The sequence below is a fragment of the Chiloscyllium plagiosum genome, chromosome 34 (assembly GCF_004010195.1).
Source record: "Chiloscyllium plagiosum isolate BGI_BamShark_2017 chromosome 34, ASM401019v2, whole genome shotgun sequence".
In the NCBI taxonomy this organism is placed as follows: domain Eukaryota; kingdom Metazoa; phylum Chordata; class Chondrichthyes; order Orectolobiformes; family Hemiscylliidae; genus Chiloscyllium; species Chiloscyllium plagiosum.
Window position 1 is genome coordinate 40,198,316 of NC_057743.1, and position 17,842 is coordinate 40,216,157.

The following is a 17,842-nucleotide window of genomic DNA, read 5'->3' on the forward strand; positions in this document are numbered from 1 at the left end:
GGGAGGTTATGTTGCGGCTGTACAGGATATTGGTTAGGCCAGTGTTGGAATATTGCGTGCAATTCTGGTCTCCTTCCTATTGGAAAGATGTTGTGAAACTTGAAAGGGTTCAGAAAAGATTTACAAGGATGTTGCCAGGGTTGGAGGATTTGAGCTACAGGGAGAAGCTGAACAGGCTGGGGCTGTTTTCCCTGGAGCGTCGGAGGCTGAGGGGTGACCTTATAGAGACTTATAAAATCATGAGAACCATGAATAGGATAATGAGACAAAGTCTTTTCCCTGGGGTGGGGAAAGAGGGTCCAGAACTAGAGGCCATAGGTTTAGGGTGAGGGGGAAAGATATAAAAGAGACCCAAAGGGTAACTTTGTGACACAGAGGCTGGTACGTGTATGGAATGAGCTGCAAGAGGAAATGGTGGAAGCTGGTACAATTGCAACATTTAAAAGGCAGCTAGATGGGTATTTAAATAGGAAGGGTTTGGAGGGATATGGGCTGGGTGCTGGCAAACAGGACTAGATTAGTTTGGGATATCTGGTCGGCATAAAGGAGTTGGACCGAAGGGTCTGTTTCCGTGCTGTACATCTCTATGACTCTACCACTTTACCTGATCGATCAATGATTGATGAATGACCATTAGCCAAAAGACAACAGCATCTCATCAAAATCAAATGAGCAGAGAATAATTGTATCATGGGGTCTGGATGCTTGATCTTCGGAATTTTGTTGACCCGGTCTGTAATCTTTTTCCATCCACTGTCTGGGTGACATCTGGTCTGCCTTTTGTAATCATGATTGTGTGGGTGTGCGTTTAGGGTATTTGAAGGGGTAAAGTCAAAGTTGCATAAATTAGAAATCTTCTCCTTAATGTTGCTGTTGCTAAAGTGCGTTAACAAGTGCATAAGAAAAAATAGGAATAGGCCATCTGATAACCATCGATTCTCCTACTGACCAAGAATTCATCCGTTGCAACCTTTGAAATAGAGAAGCTTACTGCCCCCCCAAATAAACAGTTTTATTTTTTCAAAGCTTGTGAGAAGATTTGTAGCTCAGGTGCTCGTTGCTGTGGTTCTGTTCGCCGAGCTGGAAGTTTTTGTTGCAAACGAAGTTGCATCAGGACACTATTCAAAAGGGCCACAACACACTGCAGTACACCAGAACTGCAAAAAGAGGAAGAGGAACACCTGTACAAGGTATTCGCCAAAAACGGATATCCTCGCAATGTCATCAACAGATGCCTAAGGGAAAGACAACGGAATGAGGACATGCCGTAACCCAAAGGACTAGCCACACTACCATACATCAAGAACATCTCTGAAATGACAGCCAGACTACTGCGACCACTAGGACTTATAACAGCACACAAACCAACAGCCACACTCAGACAACAACTCACCAGAACGAAGGACCCGATACCCAGCATGAGCAAAACTAATGTAGTGTACAAAATCCCAAACATGACATAGACCTGGACCCAATATACCGGCCACTACAGCGGACAGCTGAAACTGACAACCGGAAACGGCAGGGACAGGCCACTATAAATGCCGGAGGAAACACCACAGAAGCGCTTCACAGGAGGCTCCCAAGCACTGAGGATGTCACCTAGACAGGGGACAAAACGTTTGCAACAAAAACTTCCAGCTCGGCGAACAGAACCACAGCAGTTTTATTTTTATAGTTATGACAAAAACAAAGCCCGATGTGAAGGTGCTGGTGTTGGACTGGGATGAACAAAGTCAGAAGTTACACAACAGCAGGTTACAGTCCAACAGCAGTGCTTCGAAAGCTTGGGATTTCAAATAAACCTGTTGGACTATAACCTGGTGGCGTGTGACCTCTGACAAAAAATAAATCTGGTGTGACTTGCTTTTGTCTTGAGTAACTCGGTGAAAGTAAGGACTGCAGATGCTGGAGATTAGAGTGAAGAGTATGGTGCTGAAAAAGTACAACAGGTCAGGCAGCATCTGACCAGCAGGAGAGTTGACAGTTCAGGCAAAAGCCCTTCATCAGGATTGAGGAAGGGTCAGTCGGGCAAATCAGCTATTTTGAAGGTCATATTGGGATTTTCCATTCTGAGTCAGCATTCAGAATAGTGGAGCTGATCAACACCACACTTCTCCCAGTTACACTGGGACGTATGCCACAGGTTATATAGACCTTGCAGTGTTCTGAAGCCCCAAACAGGAGCAGCAAGAGTCACATCAGGTTTTGTCCCCTTTCAAAATTCTCTATTTCAACTAGAGAGCACAAGAGGAAAAAAAAAGAGATTTTCTGTGCCTTTCTGAGTCTGAGACACCAACAGGCAGTGAGAATAGCAGACAGACATGATATGGAGGAGCCGGTGTGGGACTGGGGTGCACAAAGTTACAAATCACACAACACCAGGTTATCGTGCAACAGGTTTATTTGGAAGCACTAGCTTTCAGAGCGCCGCTCCTTCATCAGGTGGTTGTGGAGGTTCAGATTATGCTCGCAGAATTTATAGCCAAAGGAGTCCATCGTCATGCAGATGTGATCCAATAAACAATCTTACATTAAAACTTTCATCTTTTATAACAGGATATGCTGGTTTCTGTTTTTTGATATGTAAATCCCAGAACTTCTTTTAAATTACATTCTCAAGTTAGCTCAGCTTTTTAACCAATAGGTGTGAAGTCTGTCTGTGTCCCAATGTTCTATCAGACTGACAAACCCTCTGGATAGGTTTACAGAGTTTTACATGGATTTATGCAGTTTTTGAGCAAAATAAAATGTAATTCTGCAAAAACAAATTCACCCCATAAGCTTGCATGCACGCACGACAGAGTGAGCGCGCGTCAGAGTAACAATGTGTAAGAGGGTGAGCATGTCAGTGTGAGTGGGGGGAGGTGTACATGTATGCATATGAGAGAGAGGGGGTCTGCGTGAGTGTCAGTGTATGTCAGGGTGCATGTGTGCACACACGTGCATGATCATGCAGTGGAGTCACCTGTATTTGTGACATGAACCCAAGCTCCCGGTTGAGGCCATCCCCATGGGTACCAAACTTGGCTATCAGCCTCTGCTCGGTAACTTTGCCTTGTTGCCTGTCCCGAAGTCCACCTTGGAGGATGGTCCCTGAAGCTCTGAGACCAAATGTCCTGGACCGCTGAAGTATTCTCCAACTGGGAGGGAACACTGCCGTGTGGTGATCGTTCTGCGGTATCCATTCATCAGTTGTCATAGCGTCTGCTCTGTCTTGCCAATGTACCATGGCTTAGGGCATCCTTGCCTGCAACGTATGAGATAGACCACAGTGGTCGAGTCACATGAGTACCTGCCACGTACATGGTGGGAGGTGTCCCCACAAGTAATGTTACATGTGTCAATACTCTGACACGTCCTGCAGCAGCTGCTATGGCAGGTTTGTATGGGGTGTTGTCCTGAAGGCTGGGTAGTTTGCTCTGAATCATGATCTGTTTAAGGCTTGGTGGTTGTTTAAAGGCGAGATGTGGAGGCGCAGGGAAGGTCTTGGCAAGATGCTCATCCTTATTGATAATGTGTTGCAGGCTGCGAAGAACATGGTGTGGTTTTTCAGCTCCTGGGAAGTACTGGACAACAAAGGGTACCCTGTCAGTTGCAACTGTGTCTTTCTCCTGAGGAGGTCATTACAATTTCTTGCTGTGGCAGATCAGAACTGGTGGTCGATGAGTTGAGCATCGTAGCCTGTTCTTACGAGGGCATTCTTGAGTACTTCCAAGTGTCCATCACGTTCCTCCTCATCTGAACAGATCCTGTGTGTGAGAGTAGGGCTTGTCCATTGGGGATGGCTGTTTTAATATGTTTTGGGTGGAAGCTGGAGTGTAGCATTGTGAGGTTGTCTGTGAGTTTGCGGTAGAGTGTGGTGCTGAGGTGCCCATCCTTGATGGAGACGCATGCGTCCAAGAATGAGACAGATACTTAAGAGTTGTCCATGGCATTCTGAAGGTGGGATGAAATTTGTTGATATTACTGTTTCAGTGACTCCTCACCAGACATTGTCTCACTTTTGTTGGGCTAAACATTGAATAATATCATTGAGAATTGATTATCTGCTTCTCCAACTAACCAATTCATCTCCTCAAAACACGCACATCTCAACACAAAGGAGAGTCTGTTCATAGCTCCAAACCCCATCCTATTCCATGGAGTACTGATTAAAGGGGAACGCTCAGAAACAATCAGGTGTTTGTTTCCACTAAGACACATCCATAGAGTCAGGTGGTGTCAGGAGAGGCCATCTAAGAATTTACCCACACATGATGCAGTGTCTGTCCCCAGCTGCAAATTTCAATTAAAGTTCAAAGAAACAGAGACTGGGAACAGACACCAAGCAAACAGGGAGTGCCTGCTGCTCACATTTATATTTTATGTTGTCAGAAAAAAATGTGAACAAGGAAATGAAAGCCTTTCACTTTTTGAAAACTAAACCAATAAAAATCAGAAAGCTTTTACAAGGAAGAAATGAGCTCAGACACAATGATTCTCCCCTCCCTGATCATAACATCCACCACTTAAACATGACATTTAATTCCAGGAGTATTTTGTAAAATATGCTGAAGGTCTCTGCCCGAGTGTTTTGCCGTTTATATCCAATAGCTTTTTCAAAAGACAGTGATATTTTGCATCAACAGAAAATTACCAAAAGGTCCCTCACTTTTTGGTAGACAGAGTCCCATCTCCATTTGGCCGAATCTGCAGAGAATCTTCAGGTATCTGTGTAATAGCAGGGGCTGTGTACAAAATGTGACAGTTTTGTCAATCAGGAATCTTCCAAAAAACTAAGTATTGGAAATGAACATTAAGTAGCTGGTGATATTGAAAAGTCAAGAAAGCCATGATAATTGGTCTCCCATTGTCCATCTTCCCATAAGGCCGTACAAAAGATGAACAGGAGTAGGCCATTTGGCCCCTTGAGCCTGCTTGACCATTCAATAGGATCATGGTTGATCCAACATTCCTCTCATCCACTTTCCTGCCCTTTCCCTAACCCTTGACTCCCTGACTGATCAAGAATCTAGCTCAGCCTTAAAACATACATAAGGACTCTGCCCCCCACAGCTCTCTGTAGCAAGGAGTCCCAAAGACTCTCAACCCTCAGAAGAAATCCTCCTCATTTCAGACTTAAATTGTGCCCCTTCATTCTGAGATTGGTCCTATACTGTCCCATGAGGCGAATCAACCTCTCAACACTGATCCTCAAGAATCTGGTATGTTTCAATGAGATCACCTCTCATCCTCCTAACCTCCAGTGAGTAGAGTCCCAACCTGTTTAACCTTTGCTGAAATGACAGTCCCTCCAACTGAGGGATTAGCCTCAGCAAAGCTGGGTAAGAATAAAACCTAATTGTTGGAAATACATTCAGATCAGCTGACATCTGAAGAGAAATCAAATCAAAGGCAGGTTCTGATGTTCCTTGCGCGTGGCTTGCTGTATTATCACTACTCTAAGCTACAGCACTCCAACATTTCTTCATAATTTAATGGGTTTATTGTACTTCACTTTGCCTAAATTTCTTTGGCAAATAACTTCCACAGATTATGAATACTTTCTTAAATAGTGAGCAATACTCATGTCACACTCAATTATTTCTGCTGCCGCAGTTTCATTATTTCCCATATTTCTTCTACATCGAAATGAACAGGTTATATAATCCACAGAGACAGCTCACTCAGTAAAGTTGTCAAACTAGCTGGGAGTTGCCAGCAGCTTTATGCTGAGAGAAAGCCAATGAAAATCTTACTGCTACCTTCAGCCAGAGCTTTCCATCACCGTCTCTCTTTGCAAGGCATTAGCGCTGAATTATGCACTGATGCAGACCAGCGGGAGACCATTTGGTTCATCATACTTAGTTTCTCTCTCGTAGAGCTATCCAATTCACCCCAAGCTCTGTAAATGTTTTCCCGATGAAGTATTTCTCCAATTCCTTTTTGACAGTGATTAACGAACACTGCTTTCCAGATCACCTCAATGCTATGTGAATGAATGTTTACTCCTATTGCCTCTGGTCCAGTTTTAATCTGTACCCTCTGGTTAGTGACCACCCTGCCACTAGATACAGTTTCTCCTCAATGACTTCATCAAACGTCTACTGAACCTCTTTCATTAAGGAGGAAGCATTTTGTCACCCAACCGAAGAAGAGTCAACACTGAGACTGAACTCCAACTAGACGTGGCAGACAAATTGCATATGAGGTGACATTCCAGCCCACTCCTCACAGCCCAGGAGGCCCCAACATTGAATCCCACCTCAACAACACTTTCAGTATGGAGAGGAAAGCAACTGGGAGACAGACAGCAACCCTCTGGGATTGATCTGCGCTCTCCAGATCTTGGAGGATTAATACTCAGGGACATCAAATGAGAAAAACACATGGGGCATGAAAAAAAATCATTTTGTTTCTGTTAAACATTTTCATTTATCAAATTTTAGAATATGTTGGCAATGGGATGAAGGTCAAGAGTCAAGATTAATCCAATTGATTAACAAAGTCGATTTGCTTTCCTATTGGACATGGGAAGGCAGTGATCCAGGAGGAAGGACCAATGGCAGAAGCATCCGAAAGGGATCTTGTGTTGAAAACTCCAGGAACACAACTGACCACAGACAGCAATCCATCTGTGGCACTTCCCAAAGCAAAACATTCTCCCACTTCATTGAAGATAGCACCAGAAATATCCTTCCAATCAATCAACAAGATGATCTTTGCTCCCTATCCACGAACTCCATCCCACTGCCTGGAAACTGTCAGAGACTGACTGACTATTCATTACCCTGTTGTCCTGCCTGACCTCGAGATGAGCTACCAATTACATATTTACAAAGGTGCCCTATTTTCACCTCTGCGATGTTGCTCATCTCTGCCCCTGCCTCAGCTAGAGTCCCTCATTCATATCTTCGTTACGTCTGGGCTGGACTTTTCCAACATACTCCAGGTTAGCTTTATACCTCTGCCCTAGCTCTTAGCAATTCCTGTTCACCTCTCATTCCCTCCACCACTGACACTCAGTCACAGCAGTGCACCATCTGCAGAAATTCACCAAGGTTCCATAGCCACCCACTTCCATCTCAAAAGGACAAGGGCAGCAGATACATGGGAAAACCACCCCCTGCAAACTCCTCACCAAACCACTCACCACCCTGGCTTGGAAATTTATTGCCATTCCTTCAGTGTCACTGGGTCAAAATCCTGGAATTCCCTTCCTAAGGGCATTGTGGGTCAACCCACAGCACATGGACTGCAGTGGATCAAGGTGACAGCCCACCATCGCATTAAGGGGCAACTAGGGACAGGTAATAAATGCAGGTCCAGCTAGTGATGCTCATGACACAAATAAAACAAGCCTCAATTTTTAAAATTCTCATCGTCTTTTGTAAATCCTGCTGTGGTCTTACCCCTCTTTACCTCAAATCCGCTCCAGTCCCTCAATTCTCCGAAACTGCTGCATCCCTCAATTCAGTCCTCACATATCTCTAACTTTAATCACACCATCAGCGATATCTCTGGGTCCTCAGCTTGAAGCCTCTGAATTCTCTCTCCCGTTCTCTCTCCTTCCTTAAGAAACTCCATAAAACCTATCTCTCAGACTCAACACAGCAGCTAACTTGTCTGTGAAACAGATTGCGGCATTTATGATATAAATGGTGCCACATTTGTATCATACAACAGATTCCACAGTCACTTTTGAAGATGGGTAAATGTCAGCTAATTTATTTTTAAAGAACAGAACTGTTTAGCATGCAGGTGAGAGACTGAGAATCAAAAAGGCAATGTTTGTAAAGATTTCACCCAATTGGGAATCAAACAAACCAGAGAGTGTTTATTATCATGAAGGACTTGTGGAGTCAATGATAGGAGCTGTGTGTCACTGTGGGGCAAGGACAACAGTTGTACATCATCAGCATGAATCATAACTTGGAGAAGGTGACCTTGTCTTGTCTGTGCCTGTTTTCAGCTGCTGTGACCCAGACAAATCCCTTTGGAATGCTCACCTGGAATATTCACCAGCGGAATAAACATTTCCTTCCTTGTGGAGTGTTACAACACAGTCTTTGGATCGAATACATCAGTGCGAAGAGTCAGGGAAAACAAACAGTCACATTTTGCAGCTGCATAACATCACATTGAGAATACCGCTGATTGTAAAGCAATGTTCCTGTTGGTGATTGGTCAGCAGGGAAAATATACCATTTCCAAAATAACGCAACAAGGCAACAAGACACAGTCAAATAAGTTCAATCATTGGGTCACTCATCAATCACCACAAGGAAGTGATCTTGTCAGACAACTTTTCTCAAAACCCTTAAAACTGAAACATCCAAAATGTTGAAATACCTCAAAGATGCATGACTGTAACGTCAGATCGTTGAAAAACCAGACCGACATTTAGTGGCAATGTTCCTTAAAAATATGATTTTAAAAAGTCAGAATTGCTACAAAATCAGTTTCTGTGATTGTTTCTTTGATGGCCTGTGGGTATCATGGGCAATGCCAACACATCTCAGCCAATAGAGAACAATAATGGCGCTTGGTGCTGGAGTCATGTTTTTTTCACTTATTTACTCTGTGTCCCTGGCCAGGCCAGCATTTATTGTCCATCCCTAGTTGCCCTGAGGGTAGTTAACAGTCAATCACTTTGTTGTGGATCTGGAGTCACATGCAGGCCAGATCAGATAAGGATGGCAGTTTCCTTCCCTGAAGGGCATTAGTGGCGCAGAAGGGTTTTTGCAATTACTGACAATGAACTTAATTCCAAATTTGCATTGAATTCAAATGCCATGGTGGATTACCTGTGTTTCTGGATTAACAGCCCAGGGATACACCACTAGGCTGCTGTCTCCCTAAGTGAGTAACAATGGCAGATTAGCACATCGGCGAATCAAATGGATTTTTCCAACAATCACCTATAGTTATCATGGTCACCATGTTGAACAGCTTTTAATTACAAATCTTAAATGAATTTAACTCTGTCTGCTGTCACACAGGGATTTCAACCAGCATCATCGAGGCATTAGCCCGAGCATGTGGATTATTGGCCTAGCGACATTACCAAGTCCTTTTAGAAACAGACCATAACCACGGCCGGTTTCCACAAAACATTTCTGTAAAGCATCGCGTTCTAACGTTCAAACTTTTAACAAATCAGACTTTAAAAATAAGCTTCTAGTGTTACTCCTATATTAAAATATTTGGCTGAAGAATCATGGATAACAAACACGCCGATGGGGTAATGCACCTGATCATTTAAAATAGATCAGACAAAAGAAAGTCTGTGGGGAATAGAGACACAAATTACAATGTCTCCGTTTACATTTTCAGCAAGTTATAATAATATGATAAGACTTCCTCCAACTGTGGGATGAGCATTTACTCCTTCAAAAGTAACCTCCAAGCAGGTCTTTGTTTTGCTGGAGTTTGAATCTCAGGACGGGGTGAAGGGGGTGTGGCATGGACAGCAGGGAGCAGGTGACCTGGTTTCAATGGACATTGTGAATCCACTGACTTGCCAAAGCCAAGACAATCATTTAAATTCTCATAAAAAGATCATTGGCTAGGCACAGAAAACAAATTTCAATATTACATGAGGTGTACGTCCAGAGAATGGCAAACATGGAGGGCAATGGCCCAGTGATATTATCGCTGGACTGTTAAAGCAGAGACCCAGGGACCTGGGTTCGATTCCTACGGCTGCAAATACCGACATTTTAATTCAATGAAGAAAAGAATTGGGAATCAGGAGTCTAATGATGACCACGAAAAATTCCATCCAGTTCACTAATGTCCTTTAGGGAAGGAAATTGCCATCCTTTCCTGGCCTGGCCAACATGCGACTCCAGACACAGACCAATAGTCAATTAAGATGATGCTTAACTACCCTCTGGCCAATTGGGGATGGGCAGTAAATGCTGCCTAGACCCAGCAATGGCCAAACTGAATAATGAAAAACAAATCTCTTGCTCAATAAGGAAGTGGATCAAAGGAATGTCCCTTTTGGTAAACAAACAGCATCGACCTGCACTTCTGGCTTTCAAAAGACTTCAGGCTAAAAGAAATAAACTGAAATAGTTAAAGGGAAACATGTTAGAATCAGTACAGAGCAAGTGAAAACTCCATGGAGAATGCTTGAAATGGGGCAAGGTGTTTAAATATTTTAACATAAAGATCAAGTTTCAAGAAACTGTTCCTGATAACCAAGTGCACAAACAATGTTTTAGAGAACAGGCCAATAGCTGATCACCAATCACCTCTCCTACATTATTTAAACATCACAGAAACATGCGATCAGATAAGACACATCAAAATAATGGAATTGCCCTTACACAATATGAATACTAAAAAAAAAACCAGATTAGTGCAAGGTCTCAATTCAATGGGAAGGGTGCAAATGATGGTAAACATGAGAGTGTGACTCAATTTGTGTTATTCCATAACCAATTATGAAATCCAGTGATCAATCTACTTTTAGGTAACACTAATGAGTTTCCCACTGGGCAGAAAAAGCTGTGTGAAATACTTTACAGGTTAATACTTTGGTAAACAAAATAGAAGAAGGTGCTACTGAAATTCACCAAGCCTCCTTCAAAAGCACAAAGGTAAAGCTGCCACAGCCTTAGCAGAGCAGAGAGCTGCTCTCTCACAGAGTTTGAGATGACTGGTGGTGGTTTAATCTGAGGGTCACCATGCCTCAGATGAGGGGAAGGGTTGAGAAGGTGAGCCCTTCATGGTGACTTCAGTCAGTCAGAATTGAACCCATGATATTGGCCTCACTCAGCATCACAAACCATACAAACAAACACTACTGGCTCCCTTATCTGAGGGGGAGGGGGAAACTGTTGTTGTATTGGAGGCCATTCAGAGGAGGTTCATTAGATTGATTCCAGAGATGAGGGGCTGGCCTTACAAAGAGAGATTGAAAGTTTGGGACCATACTGTCTGGAGTTTAGCAGAATGAAAGGGAAAGATGATACTAAAGAGGATTGACAAAGCAGGTATGGAGAGGACGATGCACCTTGTGAGGCAATCTAGAACGAGGGGGGTCACAGTTTTAGGATAACGGGCAGCAGATCTCAAAGAGATGAGGAGAAATTACTTCCCTCAAAGGGTCATGAATTTGTGGAATTCACTCCCCCAAATTGAGTAAATTTGAGGAGATGGACAGATTTTTAATCAGTAATGGGTTGAAGGGTTATGGGAGTGGGCAGGAAAATGGAGTTGAGGCTTGTGAGATCAGCCATGATGGTATTAAATGGCGGAGCAGGCTCGAGGGGCTGAAGGGCCTCCTCCTGCTCGGAGGTATGTTCTGATTCTGCAGAGAAAGGTGAACTGCAGCTGAGTGAACACCTGGTCTCCCTACAAAGCCCGAGCTCATGAACAGGATATCTCCCCAAAATACTTCTTTTATTCTGCTCTTTCAAACTCAAAAAATGGGTCAGTATAGAGGAGTACTCCTAACTAAAGCTGACAAACTTCAACCCAATGAGGTTCAAGATGGACTCTGAAGTGTCTCAGTGTTGAATTGAAATAGGATTTTCACAACAAGAACTCAGCACTATCTTTTGCTTAAGAGGGGGAGTCTTTCCCACAACTTGCCTGTTGAGCCTATGTGAGGTTTGGTTACAGTATTCCCCACCTAGCTGGGATTATCCGAAGATCACAGTGGTCTGGTTTCCAATGTTCCAGGGTCAAGGATTATGGAAACAATTGGTCCTAGTGATCCAGGTCACTCATCATTGATGTTATAAAATGAAGCGCCCTCACACAAAAATAGACAAACCACAAGAATCCTACTCAAAAGTTGCAAACTTGCAGCTGAATTGTCGCATGAAAGTTGCAGCTGCATTTCTTTCTTGGGAGTATCGGATTGGGGATGTGGTGATTGATAGTACAAAGTGAACTCCCAGCCGTTTCGCTACGGGCAAGTGTAATCACACAGCGACTGGGAAATGCAGAGGACAGTGTAGGGGTTCAATCCCTCAGAACCGATCCACTGAGGTTTGAGAATGACTTGCTCCCCGTCTGGATCCACAGGCTCTGGAACAGGCCGGGAGTAGACCCAGTGCGTGATCCGCAGATTCTGCCACATCTGGGGGCAGGTGGCGCTAACCAGTTCTGGTCCCATTTCCTGTGGTCTCTCCAATGCCTCGACGTCACCTCTGCAAGTTTTGGCGTCTCTCAAGGTGTGCAGTGCCTTCCCAAATGAATGCCCTCCATCCTAGCTGCTCACAAGCCCGGAATATCCCAACTAGGAAGAGGCGGTCATTCAGACTCTCGAGCCTGCTCCACCATTGCTATGATCATGGCTAATCTCTCCTTGGTCTCAATTCCACTTTCCTGTTCCCTTCCCCACAACCCTTCAACCAGTTATTAATTAAAAATCTGTCCATTGCCTCAAACTTACTCAATGCCCCAGTATCCACCCACCTTTGTCATCACTAAACAAAACAAATTAGAGGAAACCTTCAAAGACATCAATAAAACCCTTACTGGCATAAAATTCACTAAAGAGGAGGAAAACAGCAAACTGCCATTCCTAGGTGTCACAGTAGAACAGCGTCTACAGAAAAACAACACATACTGACCATATACTGAACTACTGAAGCAGCCATCCCAACACCCGCAAACGGAGCTGCATTAGAACATTATTTCAATGAGCCATCACACACTGCAGCACAGAGGAACCATGAAGAGCAGAGGAAACTCACATATACAGTGTATTCAAAAAGAACGAATACCCTGTGAACACAGTCCACTGATTCCTCAGCAACGAACCCAAACAAGCAACAAAACACATCCAGAAACCCGAGCCACACTCTCCGACATCAAAGACATCTCAGAAATGACTGCCAGACTACTCAGACACCTTGGCATCATGGTGGCCCACAAACCCACCAACACACCAAAACAGCAGCTAATGACCTTGAAGACAACAAGGAAAACTAATGTCATTTACAAAATTCCTCGCAAGAACTGTAACAAACATTACATTGGACAAACAGGCAGAAAACTAGCCACCGGGATACATGAACATCAACTAGCCACAAAAAGACATGACCCTCTCTCACTAGTATCCTTACATACAGATGAGGGAGGACACCACTTCGACTGGGACAACACATCCATCCAGAACAAGCCAAACAGAGACGCACATGAGAATTCAGAGAAGCATGGCATTCCAACCGGAACTCTATCAACAAACACTTTGACTTGGATCCCATTTAGAACCTCAAACTGAGCTACAAATCTTCTCAAAACACGCTATCCACAACACTGAGGGAGTGAATTCCACAGATTCATGGCCCTTTGAGGAAAGTAATTTCTCGTCATCAGATTTAAATCTGCTGCCCCTTATCCTAAAAGTAATCGCCTCTCGTTCCAGATTGCCCGACAGGAGGAAACATCCTCTTCACGAAGGAAGTGAGGACAAGAGATGCTAGAGTTCAGAGTCGAGAGTGTGGTGCTGGAAAAGCACAGCCTGGCAGGAGAGTCGGTGTTTCCAGCATAAGCCCTAACTGTGCCAAGAGGGTAGAGAGCACATTTATCTCTCTACTCCCTTGACACACAAGCCTCATTCCTGATGAAGGGCTCTTGCCCGAAAACGTCGATTTTCCTGCTACTTGGATGCTGCCTGACCTGCTGTGCTTTTCTAGCACTACACTCCTGACCCCAACATCCTCTCCACTTCTACTTTGTCAATTCCCTTTCCCAATCCCCATTTTATAGACCTCAATTAGATCTTATTTCATTCTTCTAAACTCTCGTGAGAATGCTTAGTATCCCTACAGTGTGAAAACAGGCCATTCGGCCCAACAGGTCCACACCAACTCCTCAAACAGCATCTTACCCATGAGTCTGTGGTTATATTTAACCTCTTCAGGCATGTTTACTGAAGGCTGATTCACTGCAGACGGATTGTGAGGGTGTTTAAATTGGTGGTATAGTAGACAATGAAGGTTTTCTAAGATTACAAAGGGATCTTGATAAAATGGGTCAAGGGGCTGCAAAATGGCAGATGGAGTTCAATTTGGATAAACATGAGGTATTGCATTTTGGTAAAACAAACAAGGGTAGTGCTTATACAATTAACAGTAGGGCCTTGGGTAATATTGTAGAAGAGGAGGACCTAGGGGTTCAGGTACATAATTCTTTGAAGTTTGCCTCACAGAGACAGGGCAGTTAAAAAGGCGTTTAGCACACTTGCCTTCATTGCTCAGTCCTTGGGAGTATAAGAGTTGGGATGTCATGTTGAGGTTGTACAGGACATTGGTGAGGCCTCTTCTGGTCACCCTGTTTCAGAAGGACATTAACAAGCTCGAGCAGGTTCAGAAGGGACTTACCGGGATGTTGCCAGGTATGGAGGGTTGCGTTATAAAGAAAGGCTGCATAGACTGGGACTTCTTTCACCGGAGGGTAGGAGGTTGAGAGGTGACCTTATCAAGGTTATAAAATCATGAGAGGTAGAGAAAAGGTGAATAGCAGGTGCCTTTTCCATAGGTTGGGGATTTCAAGACTAGGGGACATATTTTTACGGTGACAGGAGAAAGATTTAGAAAAGACAGGAGGGGCAATTGTTATTACACAGAGGTGCTTTGCATGTGGAATGAATTTCCTGAAGTAGTAGAAGATGCAGGCACAGTTGCAATGTTTAACAGACATTTACAGAAGTAGGAGGAGAAAGTGAGGTCTGCAGATGCTGGAGATCAGAGCTGGAAATGTGTTGCTGGAAAAGCGCAGGTCAGGCAGCATCCAGGGAACAGGAGAATCGACGTTTCGGGCATAAGCCCTTCTTCCATTTACAGAAGTACACAAATAGGAAGCTTTGGAGGGATATGGGCCTGGCACAGGCAAGTGGCACTAGTTTAGTTTGGGAACCAGGTCAGCGTGGACTAGTTGAACCAAAGGGTCTGTTTCTGTGCTGTATGACTATGACTATATGCTTTATCAAGATCATTGTTGCTAGCCTTAGTTCAGATGTAGCATCTGTTATAAGTCTTGGGCTCCAGGCATTAAACAGTGTATCGGTCCTGTCCAGAGGATGCCACCCTATTCTGGATTGTTCTCTCCACAAATCACCTTTCAACCAAAATCACAAATTCTTCAGCTTTTTTCTTAAACTGTTGGCTGCATTATCTTTCTCAGCACAATTTAGTTTGTCTGCTGGATTCAGATCGGTCTCACACCTGATGCTTTGTTGTCGAGTGATGGGGATGATAATTGACTCTTTGCAGTTCAGTAAACAAAGCTGTTCTGTAGAGACAGACACTGAAAAATGTCCATTGACATAAATATTTACAGCTATTTTGAGCCATGATTAGATCAAAGTTAATACTTCATTACAGTTATACGTGCAGCATTAGCTATCAGCTGTTCTTCAATAGCTCAGTTAACTTTCTCATGTCTGCTGCAGATTTGGGGGCAAAAGGGTTAACATTTTCAATTAAGAAATCTAACTGTTTCCATCATAAAGTCCTTTGGACAGAATGAACCAGAGACAAAGAAAGTGCAGCAGGCAGTGAGGAAGGTAGATGCTTATGTGGGCCTTCACAGCCAGAGGGTTCGAGTATAGGAGCAGGGATGTCTTGCTGCAATTATACAGGGCCTTGGTGAGACCACACCTGGGGTACTGTGCACCGTTATAGTCTCCTTACCTGAGGAGAGATGTGCTGGTGATAGAGAGAGTGCGGCGAAGGTTTCCAGGCCGATTCCTGGGACTGATGTATGAAGAGAGACTGGATTGGTTAGGACCATATTCACTGGAGTTTAGATGAATGATGGGGGATCTCAGAAACCTATAAAATTCTAACAGGACTAGGGAGGGTAAACACAGTAAACATTGATCGCCATCGAGAACAAACTAGTGAAAGCTCTTGGGGCCTAAAAGAATCAAAAGGGTATGGAGAGAAAACCGGAACAAGGACTGAGTTCGATGATCAGCCATGATCATATTGAATGGTGGTGCAGGCTCGAAGGGCTGAATGGCCTCCTCCTGCTTACTCTGTTTCTATATTGACACTTTCCAGTAGCTAAGGCTGGACTCAATGATGATGGTCGTGATCTCATCCTTCAGCATGTAAACTAATTGCTCCAGTTGAGAAAGTCAGACGACCAAAACAACCTTCAGTGTCTGAAAAGTTAATACAACTTCTTACTGTAAATGGTAGGGCAGAGGATTCCGACTAAGTATTGCTCTTTCACCTATTCCAGAGAGAGGGCGAGGCAGAGAAAAGAGCAAGCAAGCGAAAGCGACAAGAGAACGGGCGAGAGCGAGAGACGCCTAGAAAAAGAAAAAAGAGCCAGAGAGCAAGTGAGACTGTAGCTTCTCAAAGCCCCAAGCAAAAGGCTGTGATGGAAACACTGATTCACAAAAATCACAAGCTCGATTTGAAGGCAGCCCCTATCTGCTCTTCCTTATGGAAGTTTGCACTTGCCAACATAGACACAAGCTGGTTTTGAGACCAACCTTCTGCCTGTCAGGAAGCCATCGTGAAACAAACCAGCTTCCCTTCCCAGGGTGCCCACTCCACTTCCCGTCTGCTAATTAAGAAAGGTTCTCTGATGCGATCCCACACAGGAACAAGATTTTTAATTATTTTTAAAACAAAACATTAAGCCCTCAATCCATTGCATTACCATATCGAAATATCAAGATTTGGTGAAGATCAGTCTTTGTGAATTAAAGATTTCCTTAATTTTCAACTTGACTTTGAAAGATTCAGTCAGCAAACAGAGCTTACATACAAGAACCGAGAAGGACATTTTTTTTGCCTAACTTTATGACAATAGGGTAATATCTACATTCTATTGTGGCTAGGTTGCAATATTAAATTCTGCTCCCTGCACTATATTCAAGGACAACATCAGGAACAACATTATTTTATTAGATTTCAGTGTGGAAACAGGCCCTTTGGCCCAACAAGTCCACACTGACCCTCCGAAGAACAACCCACCCAGACCCATTCCCCTACATTTACCCCTTCACCCAACACTACGGGCAATTTAGCATAGCCAATTCACGTAACCTGCACATTTTTGGACTGTGGGAGGAAACCGGAGCACCCAGAGGAAACCCAAGCAGACACAGGGAGAATGTGCACTATGAGGCAGCAGTGCTAACCACTGTGCCACTTTCTGGGAAAAAGAAATGGATTTAGAAAGTTGTATACAACATTCTATATTAATTATCACTGAAAATTTATTTTCAAAGTTCCCCGTCAGTTTAACCAAAATATTTTAAAAATGTCAAGTATTCCCTGAAGCGTTCAAATTAAAATAAAAGCAATTGGATAGCAAAAATGTGCAGTCATTACCAGAAAATAAGCTGAACAGTCTTGAAACATTCAGATGTGATCAACATCAACAAAATACTTACATTACAGCCTTCGGGTTCTGCAGCATGCAAGCCTTTGGTCCAAATTTTGTTGCTGGACTTGGTCCATGGAGTGATCGCGTCCTCCTGGTAATGAAAGCAAAACTCAAGTCATTGAAAGTCTGTGTGTTGTAATGAACCAGGCCAGACCCCTCAAAACATTTCAAGAAAGTAGCCTGGACTCTAACTTTTCTAATTGTCCGAAGCAGGTGTAATGTGAATAAACCAGGAGGGATGCAGCTGGACAAACCACTTAGTGTGAAATTAAACAGGATTTATTTGCAAGATTCCCGAATGAAACACACAAACAGAAGAGAGCAAAATGTAGAATAACTTAACTATTTAAAACCAAATCGTTTCTATTGCGACTTAATGACGTAGTTCAAAATACTTGCAACATTCCCATAAACACCCCATTTGGCAAAAACAAGTAAAATCAAACAAATTGTACAGGAGAGATGTCCGAGAGAGAGAGAGAGA

At 43.6% G+C, this 17,842-nt stretch overlaps 1 protein-coding gene across 3 annotated transcripts in view; it reads right to left on the reverse strand.

Moving 5' to 3' along the window:
- The window catches only part of LOC122540462 (NAD kinase-like), an 88,249-nt gene that overhangs the window by 45,816 nt on the left and 24,591 nt on the right, over window positions 1–17,842 (reverse strand). For all 3 annotated transcript variants that reach the window (XM_043676302.1, XM_043676301.1, XM_043676303.1), the window contains exon 3: window positions 17,366–17,449. In XM_043676302.1, the coding sequence (XP_043532237.1) occupies window positions 17,366–17,449 (84 nt within the window). The remainder of the gene's footprint in view (window positions 1–17,365; window positions 17,450–17,842) is intronic.